The 12,164-nt window shown below is 39.2% G+C and overlaps 1 protein-coding gene across 1 annotated transcript in view; it reads left to right on the top strand.

Moving 5' to 3' along the window:
• Positions 1–12,164, top strand: part of RELN (reelin) — a 430,874-nt gene that overhangs the window by 403,080 nt on the left and 15,630 nt on the right. The window contains exons 54-62 of the mRNA XM_026648676.2: positions 548–723; positions 2,511–2,617; positions 3,020–3,262; positions 3,747–3,922; positions 6,582–6,655; positions 7,356–7,517; positions 9,149–9,306; positions 10,313–10,532; positions 11,542–11,739. Of these exons, the coding sequence (XP_026504461.1) occupies positions 548–723; positions 2,511–2,617; positions 3,020–3,262; positions 3,747–3,922; positions 6,582–6,655; positions 7,356–7,517; positions 9,149–9,306; positions 10,313–10,532; positions 11,542–11,739 (1,514 nt within the window). The remainder of the gene's footprint in view (positions 1–547; positions 724–2,510; positions 2,618–3,019; positions 3,263–3,746; positions 3,923–6,581; positions 6,656–7,355; positions 7,518–9,148; positions 9,307–10,312; positions 10,533–11,541; positions 11,740–12,164) is intronic.

Genomic DNA, 12,164 nt, shown 5'->3' with positions numbered 1-12,164 from the left:
ATATTTGTACAGCATCTAGCACAATGGAGCCCTGATCCTAATTGTGTGTCTGGGTATTACCATAAAGCAAATAATTGCAAATAGTAATTGCTCCCATATATCAGGCATTTGAACATCTAAATGACCCTATTTGTGCCCACAAAGCTATTGTGTCTGTAAAAGGCTGGTGACCCTTAACTCACACACAAAAAAGGCAAAAAACATGTTACAGTTTACATGAGTATTTTAAACAAACTTATGTTTGCAGTGTTATTGTAACCATGTTGAAGAGAGACAAGGTGGGTGAGCTAACATCTTTTACTAGACCAACTTCTGTTGGAGAAAGAGACAAGCTTTTGAGTTACATGAATCTGAAGAAGCGCTCTATGTAGCTTGAAAGCTTGTCTCTCTCACCATCAGAGATTGGTCCAATAAAAGATATTACCTCACCCAACTTGTCTCTCTTAAACATACTTAGAAAGTCAGTTCCAGCTGGGTTCATTAGAAAAGCTAAAGAGTATGATGCCTCTTCATGGTTGTTCCTCAGATGTCACATTCCTTCCTGCAGACTTTCCTAAAGGAGCGCTTTGACAATGAAGAAATTAAACCAGATTTATGGATGTCCTTGGAAGGTGGAAACACCTGTACTGAATGTGGGATTCTAGCAGAGGATACAGCTTTGTATTTTGGAGGTGATACCGTGAGGCAAGCTGTCACTCAAGACCTGGACTTGAGGGGTGCCAAGTATGTCATGTTACCTAGTAGAATTTGACATAGCTAATAAGTTGTAATGGAGGGCTTCATTAAATAATAACAGAGCAGGAGATGAGACAGTTCGGTGGATTGGTAATAGGTAATGGAACCTTTTTATGCCTGGGCCACCACCAGAGTAGAGTCAGCTCAGGTAGGCAATGACAAATAGTTCTTATTCTTATGGTCAATAGGGGACTTTTCACTGACTGTATGCAATGAGTTATGTTGTTAATATATTATTTGTGTAACACCCGCAGTATGCTTGCTGCTTTGTAGATATGTAAGAGGAAGGTCCTTAACCTACCGAGTTTACAATCTAAATAGACAATTTACAGACAAAGGTGTGGGAGAGTAGTGAGGAATTGGTGGTCTCCGTATAGTTTTTAGTGGACGAGTAACTACATCACAACCTCACCACCACAATTGGCACTAGTTAGCACATGGGTTGCTAGTCTCAGCAAAAAGGCTCAGAACTAAAGGGGTGGGGGGGGAAACAGCACCTGCAGAAGATTTTGGTCTCCGGGAGTGTATCACCAGCACATTTCACAAGCCCTAAAAAAGTTTTTTTTTTAAATAGCCAAGCAAAGTTGTTTACCTCAAAAATACAAATTGTGTTTAGTAATGCTGGACTACAGGGGAACTGGATGTAATCCCATACATTGTTGTAGATGGGAGGGGTATGCATTGTGTTGAAGGAAGACAAATATTCAAAAATAACTCTAGAGATTTGCTCCTTTGCATCAAGGTGTGGTACATAGCATCTAATTCAAGCCTATTATGAGGCTTCTGTAAAGTGAATATGAAGCATTTAACACTTCAACATGGCCCAGGGAACCTCCTCCTGAGGTCTCTCCTCACCCCAGATCAGGGGAGTATGGGAAAGCATTGGATTTGCCAGATATTTAAAGGAACAATTCTCAGTGGTAATTGGTAACAAAGAGCCCAGTCCTGGCAACATTTACACACATGACTGGCTTTTCCTGGATAAGTAGTCCCACTGAAATATGGGAACATATAAAAAATAATGTGCTTAAAGTGCTTGCAGGATTGGATGTTTAAAATGATACGTGGGGGTTTGGCTTTAAACAGTTCATATTTCTCAGCAGTTTATTTATTGTGATAACATTTAGTTGTCCAGTGGCAAGACAATATAACCTCTTGTTCACTAGCTAAAAAGGTTTTACCTTATTTGTTTAACATACACAAGCTAGATATATTAGATGTGCAGCTTGTGTACACATGTCTGTCCAGAACTTCAGATCGTGTAAAGCAGCATATCTCCATTAAAGTAGGTGAAGCTCTGTCAATTTATGGCAGCTAAAATATGGCCCATAAGATATAGGAGACAATGCACGTTAGTTTCATCTGCCCACCTCATTCTATCACTTTAAATAAGGTCTCACTCCTTCTACTGAATTTTTTTATTTTTGTATATAGCTCTTCACCTCCCTTCCTTGTGTTTTACTGAAATCACTTCTTATTTTCATTCAGTTCCCTGGTTTCCCTGCTTAATTGCACACACAAATATTTTTGTGCACATGATTGCCTATTTGCACCTACAGATGCATATTGTGCAGGATTTATTCAGACACTTATTTTTGAAAATTTTGCCCTAAGTAAACATCACTTTTCTTTAATAAAACGTTTTAGTGTATTGAGCATTTTCAATCTATTTGTTGGCAGAAAACAAATCTCTTGAACTGTGTTTGGCAACAAATCTTCCATATCGTTAGGATACATGGTATTCTGTGAGTAACGATCAACATTTTTTCCTTCAGATTTCTACAGTATTGGGGAAGAATTGGAAGTGAAAACAACATGACAACATGCCACAGACCAACATGCAGGAAGGAGGGAGTTCTGTTAGATTATTCAATTGATGGAGGCAAGTCAACATTTTAGTTGCATCTGAACAAACTTTTTGTGTATATTCAAACACCCTCATGTTTGAGAAATGTGCAGAATTAGATCTAACTTAAATATTTTAGGGTTAATTATTCAGAGCCGTAATCTACAGTTATTAAAGTTATACTTTGTGTGTTTTCCCCTCAGATAAAATTGTCTTTGTTTCAAAAGAAACTAGACCCAATCCTGGTATTTATACTCACATAAATAATCCCATTGACTTTAGTTTGACTAATCACATGAGTAGCAATAGTATTAGGAGTTAAGGTTTTCCTATCAGAAGATCGTAGATATTATCTTATGACTTTCTATTACCTTCCATTAATCTTTAGACAGTTTCTACCTCATGTTGCTTTACTAATCCTGAATTCTTTCATTATAGGCATATCTTGGATTTTGCTTCATGAGATGGATTATCAGAAATACATCTCAGTCAGACATGACTACATACTTCTCCCAGAGCATGCTCTGACCAATACAACTCGCCTGCGCTGGTGGCAGCCTTTTGTGATTAGCAATGGAATTGTGGTTTCAGGCTCTGACCGTGCTCAGTGGGCACTAGATGACATACTAGTTGGAGGTGCTGAGATCAATCCCAGTCAATTAGTAGATACATTCGATGATGGTAAGGGAGGATGTAGCAAGCATTCTATTATCTGATTTAAGAAACCTGTGTCAGCCTTTTTATTGAATTAAACAATTGTTAACTGAAGGTCTTTCAAATGCACATTTTAATTTATTTTTCAACTGTACATTGTTTTCTTTTTATAAACAATTACAAGGTTGATATTTTATTGATTATGTTAGTTTTAAGGATTTTTTTAATTTCACTATGATTTTTTTTACATCCAAACATTTATAGGACAGTTCAGTTTATTTCATCTAACTGCCTGGATTTGGAAATTCCCATTATGCCATATTTTTTTTAAAATACTAGTATTGAAACCAATTTAAACTATCTGACTAGGGCTGACACTTTAACTAAGACTCTTGGTTACTTATTTAGCATATATCATTAAAATGTTATACATAATGACTCTGTGGATTCAATACTAGGTCTACATATTTACTGAGACATTCCAGTAATTGTATGTAACTCATGTTAATAGAAGGCACTTCCCATGAAGAAAACTGGAGTTTTTACCCTAATGCAGTCAGGACTGCTGGATTCTGTGGCAACCCCTCATTTCACCTCTACTGGCCAAATAAAAAAAAGGACAACACACACAATATCCTGTCCTCCAGGGAGCTCATTATACAGCCAGGATACATGATGCAATTTAAAGTAAGGAAAACCTTCTCTTTATCCAAAGTAAAACATACAGTAAAAATTCACCTAATTTGTCTGTGGAATTTATTATAGTTTCAAGTAGAATATAAAATTCAGTAGTCGGTTAAATATTTAATAATAACTTATTTGTTGGAATGCAGGGAAATACAGTAATAGAAACAATAACATGATTCAGAATGATTGCATAAATGTATGCAGTGTGGTAGCCATGTTGGTTCCAGGGTATTAGAGAGACAAGATGAGTGAGGTAATATCTTTTGTTGGACCAACTTCTGTTGGTAAGAGAGACAAGCTTTAGAGCTTACGCAGATCTGAAGAAGACCTCTGTGTAAACTCAAAAGCTTGTCTCACTTACCAAGAGAAGTTGGTCCAACAAAAAAGATATTATCTCACCCACCTTGTCTCTGCATAAATGGTATTTCAAGCCAGGATGGAATGACTATCCCTGTACTAGGGGTTGCTAGAGGTGTTGGTTGCCTGATTGCTCTCTATTGAAGTGAGTGGCAATTGGGTCTTATGCAGAACAACTACTCTTATTCTCAGATCTAAGTGAGATGTTATTATAATAGCAGCTGCTGGGTGGTGGGGACAGGGAGACAAAGACTGACTGAAACTGAACATTAAGGCAAGATTAGTAAGTCCAGTAAGATGGAGATCTGGGGCATGTGCATGCCATTGCCTATCAAAATGAGCATTGAGAAGCAAAAAACAATTCCTACCAAGGAACAGGCAGAAAAGGAGAGACAGAGTCAGAGTTGGGCAGAAAAATAACTAATGGGATATATTGAAAATCTGAAGGTGCTAAAAGTAATAGCCCTTTTTGTTACTTGGTCATCTATCATGGAAAAATGGCCCAGATAATCAGCAAAGCAGCACTTGATGTTACTCTTGATTTTTAGCTGGACTTTTGAATGAGGCCAACACATTTTATAATCAATACAATGTAGCTATTAAATTATTATTGCTATTACTTATTTGTATTGCAGTAGTGCTCAAAATCTGCTAGGCATTTTCCAAACAAAAGGGAAGATCCTGACCCAAAGAGCACACAGGCTTAAAAAACAAAGACAGGATGTAACATATATGAACAAAGTGATAGGCTGATAGGCATATGTGTCTGCCTAGTTATATTTTCTTCTTGATCTTTTGTTGTTGTTTTTAAGTTAAACACCCTGTTTTCCCTTCATCTTCTCACACAGCCATTGCCAGTTTTAGGGCAAGTCTACACTACAGCACTATACCGGCACAGCTGCACTGATGCAGTTGCACCACTGTAGCACATCTGGTGAAGAATGCGCTATGCCGATGGGAGAGTGCGCTCCTGTCGACATTATTACTCCACCTTGGCAAGAAGCGGAGGGTATGTTGGCAGGAGAGCATCTCCCACCGACATAGTGCTGGTGTGGATAGCACGAAACTTGCATCGCTCGGGTGGGCGTGAGGCATTTTCATACCCCTGAGCTACGTAAGTTAGATCAACATAAGCAGTAGTGTAGACCTGACCTTAGATTCAATGTCTGTAATCCATTCCCTCACAGCATTTGACCCACGCACAAAATCCACCACCTTTGAAGTTACCCCAGGAATGAATTTCACCTACTGTTACTATTGTATACAAACGGTGTAGAAAATGCCTTGTATATCAGCTTCACAGGTGGTCAGCTTACTCAATCAGCCACCTTTTACTTAGATTTTAGTGGGTGTGATCTGTGTTGATCCAGAGGAAATGGTACGTTCATATTATTAAGTTCGCTTCCCTTGGCTAAATTTTGCTCCTGACTCTCCTATATTTTCTGTGCCCTCCTTACTGCTACAGATTTTATTTCTAAAGTAAGGATTCAGTTCTCCTGTATAGATGCAGTGAGGGCACAGGTTTTGAAGCTGCTCAAATTGAGATGTTTCTGTTTGTTAGCCATTCAGTAATATGTCAAGTGTATTGAAGTCTCTGAACTTGAGCATCACATAATGTTAAGATGAGTCATCTGTTTATTTCCTCAGACATAGGGCATATTTCTGTTTGCAAAGCCTTTTTAAATGATTTAACCTGATTAACCTGAGTACACCCCAAACTGTGCAGGCCAAGATTTTCATAAACAGTTACCTAAAGTTGAGTGCTTAAATCCATATTTAGGCACTTAAATAAGTGACCTGACTTTCTAAAGTTCTGAGCATCCAGCAGTTTACACTGACTTTCATAGGAGCTGCAGGGTGCCCAGAACTTTGAAAACTATTCATTTAAGTGTCTGCGTGATTTAGGAGCCTAATGTTAGGCACCTGTTGTTGAAAATCCCAGTTCCAAATGCATTCTAAGCTCTAGTACCTAGAATGGCACTTCCCTTTCTATTATTGTACATTAGAATACAAAAGGTGGACACTAGTCTCAGGTTACATGGTATAAAAAGGCCCTGATGTCATTATTCATATTTCCAGTCTTATGCAAAGATCCACAAAGGCAGCAATGTTTGAAGTGGTGCACACTTTGGTTAAAGTGTGTTTTTGTTGTGGTGTGGGGGTTTTTAGATCTAAGTTTGCAGTCTTCTAATTCTGTACCTTTAGAAAGAAAGGACAACTGACAGTTCATTATGTATTATATTAAATGTCCTTTTGATCTCCCTGATCTACCAGTACCTGACACATTTTATTTGCGTTTCAGATTGTGGTTGGCTGTGAGGCAACTTCTTGCGGTGACCTGCACTCTGTAATGCTGGAATACACTAAGGATGCCAGGTAAGCTCTCTCGATAATTTACCCCAGGACATTGCAGGACCAATGACACTGTACCTGGAGTTAAATCTAATGAGCATATTGCTGGTGTACACACACACACACACACACACACACACAAATGTCTTCAAAGTATCTCTTGTTTTAGTATGTCGTGCTCTTTGATAAAGGACTATAAATTTTGGGCTAAAGCTATGCCTTATTAGAAGTCATGTGATGCTAATTTGTGGTTTAACTGGTGACATTATTGTCTCCTGCAATGTAGTATAATAGGATATATGAATTACTTCAAAAAGTGGGCCTGTATTTTGAACTTAGATGCCTTTTGCGTGAAAACAAGACCATGGAGCAAAGCCAGTATAAAAGGGCTCTTCTCTGATCTCTAAAGGAAAGGACTAAGGAAAAGAATTCCCAGTCATAACCTATAATACCAGGTCACAGGGGCTCCTGGTCTCTGCTTCCCAAATCCTCTTACCTGCACAGATGTATCACAGCATTTCCACCCTGTGGGAGGTTACCATGGCTACACAAAGTTTGTAGACTTTCACACTCTATTTGTGATTACATTGCATGGAAATTATTGCTGAAGACCATTTGTGGTTTTTTTAAAAGAAATATCGCCATGACCTCTAGTAGGTTGCTAACTTCCCTTTCATTATTATTTTCAGTTGTTCTAACAACATATTTTCTTTGCTTCCTACAGGACAGATTCATGGCAACTTGTCCAGACGCAATGTCTTCCTTCCTCATCTAATAGCATTGGCTGCTCCCCATTTCAATTCCATGAAGCTACCATCTATAACTCTGTCAACAGCTCCGCATGGAAAAGAATAACTATCCAGCTGCCTGATCATGTCTCCTCCAGGTAGGTTACCAAAAGGTTAGCTCACTTTGGAGATATCAAACTTCATCTGTCTAGCTGGCACTGTTAGTATGGAACAACTGGTGAATTTAAAGTGTCTCTCTTTTGTCTGGACTTGGAAATGATACATAATGGACACCTTTGGAATTGCTTTTCTTTAATAAAAACTGCTACTGCCAAGGATTAAATAGTAATGACATTCAGGCTAAAGATTGCCATTGTGACACAATCATAAGGCCTCATCCTGCAAATACTTATTACTTTGAGTAGTCCATTGAAGCCAATCGGGGTAGTAATGTTAGCAAGCACTAATATTGGTAGTAAGTGTTTTCCGGGTTGGGATTTATAATTGTAGACCAATGTAAATCTTTAGACCAGGGGTTCTCAAACTTCATTGCACCATGACCCGCTTTTGACAACAAACATTACTTCACGACCCCAGGAGGGGTGACCGAAGCCTGAGCCCGCCCAAGCCCCACTACCCCAGGTTGGGGGGCCAAAGCCCCAGCCTCACCGCTCTGAGCAAGGGGGCCAAAGCTGAAGCTCAAAGGCTTCAGCCCCAAGCAGGGGGCCTGCAACTTGAGCCCTGCTGCCCAGGGTTGAAGCCCTCCGGCTTTGGCCCTTGGCAATGGGGCTCGGGCTTTGGCCCCGGGCCCCAGGAAGTCCAAGCCAGCCCTGGCGACCCCATTCAAAGGGGGTCCGGACCCACAGTTTGAGAACTGCTGCTTTAGACCCAGGGCAGTATTTTCAAAAATAGAAATCTGAAATTAGGCTTCTAAACCCATATCCTGGAAACTGATTTTTGAAAGTGCTGAGCTCTCAACAGCTCCAGTTTATCTTCCTAGGAGCTGTTGGGTTCACAAAGCTTTTGAAAATCACAAAAGTGTCTAAGTGTGCATTTTGGAGCGTAACTTCTATTTTTGAAGATCTTAGCCAGAGGCTCTGTCTATGGCACAAGCTAGGGGTGTGACTCCCCTGGTTGTGTACACATATTTGCACTGGGTCTCATCAAGCTAGAGCAAGTATAAATAGCAGTAGAAAGGGTTGCAGCAGCGGAGGCACAGCAGAGTTCAAACCTCATTGAAACCGGTAGATACGTACTCAGCACAGCTAAGCCATACCTCTGCTGTCGATACCTGTGCTACCGCGCTACTTGATGTGAGCTAGCACAAGCATGTGTACACAAGCAGGGGAATCACAGTCCCATCTCAGAGTGTAGACTGGCCAGAGTCTGCTATCTATTTAATCCTAAAGCTGCTTAACTGAAGGCAGTGGGACTACTTACAGAAGTGTGCCCTAGAATGAGTAGTAAATGTTTGCAGGATGAGGCCTATCAATATAAAATTCCATTTCAATGAAATAAAGTGTGCTGGTCTTTAGCGCGGTGTGGCCCTCTGGTGAAAGCTGGGAACTGGGAGCCTGGACTTCTGGGTACTATTCTCTGAGCTCTTTCGCTGACTCAGTGTGCGACATTGAGCAAGTCACTTCAGTCTCCTCTGTGCCTCACCCCCAAATGTTCTTACTATGCATTTTTTCTGTTTCAACTTGTGTCCATATGGTTGAATGTTTCTGTACAGAAATGTTTAAGTGCTGTCTGCAACATAATATGATATTGTGTTGTTTGGTATTTGTAGTGCAACTCAGTTCAGGTGGATTCAAAAAGGAGAGGAAACAGAGAAGCAAAGCTGGGCAATAGATCATGTGTACATTGGAGAAGCGTGCCCTAAACTCTGCAGTGGCCATGGATATTGCACTACTGGAGCCATTTGCATTTGTGATGAAAGATACCAAGGTCTTATTTCTTATATTCCTTTATATGTATATATATGTATGTATGTATGTATATATGTTAATCTGGCTCAAAATGAAACAAGTAAAATAGAGACACAGCCAAACATACTAACTCAGCACTGGAGTGCCTCAGTAACAAGTGACAAGATATAAATTCATAAATAGAAAGACTTTTCACCTTTGAATAAGAACTATCCCTGCCCTTTTTTACCTCCAGATTGAATTACTATAACTTATTCTACGTGGAGCTACACTTAAAGGCCACTCAGACCTCACCAAGTGCAGAATGTGGCTGGCTGCTTACTCTGTTACTCCACACAGAGACCATGTTACACCTGTGTTCGTTTCACAGAGTACACAGACTTCCAGTTTGTATTCAAGTTTTTTATTTTGACCTGTAAGAGCTCAGTCCTGCAAGTACAGCACTTGGGTCCTGAGCCATCAAATCAATTAAGCGTGTGCTTATAAGTCCATGAGTAGTCCCACTAAACTGCTTAAGTGCTTTGTTGGATCAGGGCCAGATTGCTCACCACCTTGCAGGATTGAGCCCCATAACGTTGAGTCCTGGCTATCTTAGGGACATTTCCATTAAAGCAATTGTTTCAGGCCTGCTGCAGACTTAGGCAGACATCTCTGCATTGGTTTACACTAGGTTCACATTTTGAAGGTTTTCATTGCAAACAGGAAGACTAGAGACTTAGGTCCTGATTTTCCTCTCCATGTTACTGTGCAAATCCTACTGGAGTCAATGTAGTTACACTGCTGTAAATGAGAAGAGAATCAGGCCCTTATTTTTTTAAATGAAATCTTAGATTCTCATGCACAGTTATACAACAGTTTGAGCATAATCTGCTATTAGGAAGCAATGTATGCCACTGTGCAGTCATATTATACACAGGGCCCTGCCTGTGGCAGTAACTACAAGTTGAATCTGCAATTGAATTCAGTCATTTTTTCTCAATGTTTCGATACTTGTCTGTATTATAACTTCGCCTTGTCCTTTTTAGGTGATGACTGCTCTGTTTTCAGCCATGATCTTCCCAGTTATATTAAAGATAACTTTGAATCTGAAAGAGTCACTGAAATAAACTGGGAAACTATTCAGGGTGGAGTTATAGGGAATGGATGTGGACAGCTGGCACCATATGCCCATGGAGATTCACTGTACTTTAATGGATGTCAAATAAGGCAAGCTATTACTAAACCTCTGGATCTCACCCGAGCAAGGTAACAACACTTTACTATTAATTTGAAAAACCACCTTAACTGCTCATGACAGAAGTAACTATTTATAAAAATGAAATGGCATGTAGAGTTCTAATGATAACGATGAACAAGGATGGCTCTACCAGGTTGGCATACACCTTTCAGCAGCAAAAAATTAAGGGCAGCAAAATGGTTAGCAACTGTCAGCTGGGAGTTTATCAGAGAATAGGAAGTGACTGTTGGCTGGAAAGGTCAGATGGTTTTAGCATACCCAAGAGAGCACTGTATGCGCAGCCAGCACTGAAGATGAGGCCATTGGCAGAGACTGGACACCAGACTGTTTGGACCGTTAGTGAGTGAGGATGCTAACAGTAATTACAGACCCACTTCCGGTATTACTGGTAAACTACAATTACATTCACCTACCAGCTAACAAGAATACCTTTTTCATTTCTGCTGTTTCTCTGGCTATAGAGTACAAAATGAAATCTGTCAAGGCTGGTACTTAATAGAAGGAATGCTTACAGGACACTGTATTTATCACTGAGGCCAATTGTAAAAGGCAAAATTAAGATTAGGCCCTTTCCACAAATTTGCCAAAATATTATCCATAAAGTTAAGCTTTTAACTTCTTATTTCGGTACCTAAACAAGGATTTAGAAGGCACTTATTGTTGTTTGTCCTTTGTTTTTTCCCTTTTTATTTTTTTGTACATGTTCCTATTTGACTTTTTGGCATTGTTGATACACCTCACTTTTGAGCAGTTACATTTTAATCATGGATTGATTGCCTTCAATTACACAGATGGATGTTAAAATTATACTTAAACAGAAAACTGTTAACAAAGCATATTATTACTGAGAAAAGGGGTTGTGTTTTACAGATATTACAGCAGTTTATTTGTTTGCTAATAGTAATTATTCTTGAAGTTCTGTATTTTTAAAAAAGGATAATTACAAGTTGGCAATGTTTTCACTCCTACTTTAACACATTGCATACATTAAAAATCATTGTTCCCTGTGTTTTACAGCAAAATAATGTTTGTTTTACAAATTGGAAGCATTTCACAAACAGAGAGTTGCAATACCAACCTGAGTGATCCTAATACTGTGGACAAGGCAGTTCTACTCCAGTACAGTGTAAATAATGGAATTACATGGCAAGTAATAGCACAGCATCAGCCAAAGGACTTTATACAAGCCCAAAGAGTGTCTTACAATGTTCCGCTGTAAGTACCCAATCATACTACATTACTTCTAAATGCATACTATAAATTTCCTGCAGGAAGGAATCTGTGCGGGAAAAGAGAGGAGACAAGGGAAGGTGGAGGAAAAGGATGATAATTATAGCTATAATTAAAAACATAGCCTGCAGTCCGTTGGTATAATTAAAATAAGTGCAAACTCTTTACTTTAAATTTAAAATATAAAAGAATAAGCCATCAAAACCTTGTTTTCGTTTCCTGGATCAATTCAGTTTAAGTGAAAAGTATTTATATTATTTCCCCTTAACTCTTTATGAATGCTGTATATTGTGGTTTAGGAGCACATGGATAATATTTTGGTTTTACTTTTAGTATTTTTGGGGGTGGATAGGCAGGCTGGAAAGGGTCCTTCTTAATATGGAGGTCTAGCTGGTACTTCTATTTGCAAC

Source organism: Terrapene carolina, unplaced genomic scaffold (genome assembly GCF_002925995.2).
Source record: "Terrapene carolina triunguis isolate 2854851 unplaced genomic scaffold, T_m_triunguis-2.0 Scaffold68, whole genome shotgun sequence".
Taxonomy (NCBI): domain Eukaryota; kingdom Metazoa; phylum Chordata; order Testudines; family Emydidae; genus Terrapene; species Terrapene triunguis.
The sequence above is the reverse complement of the archived record's forward strand: the minus strand, read 5'-3'. Positions and strand labels throughout refer to the sequence as shown.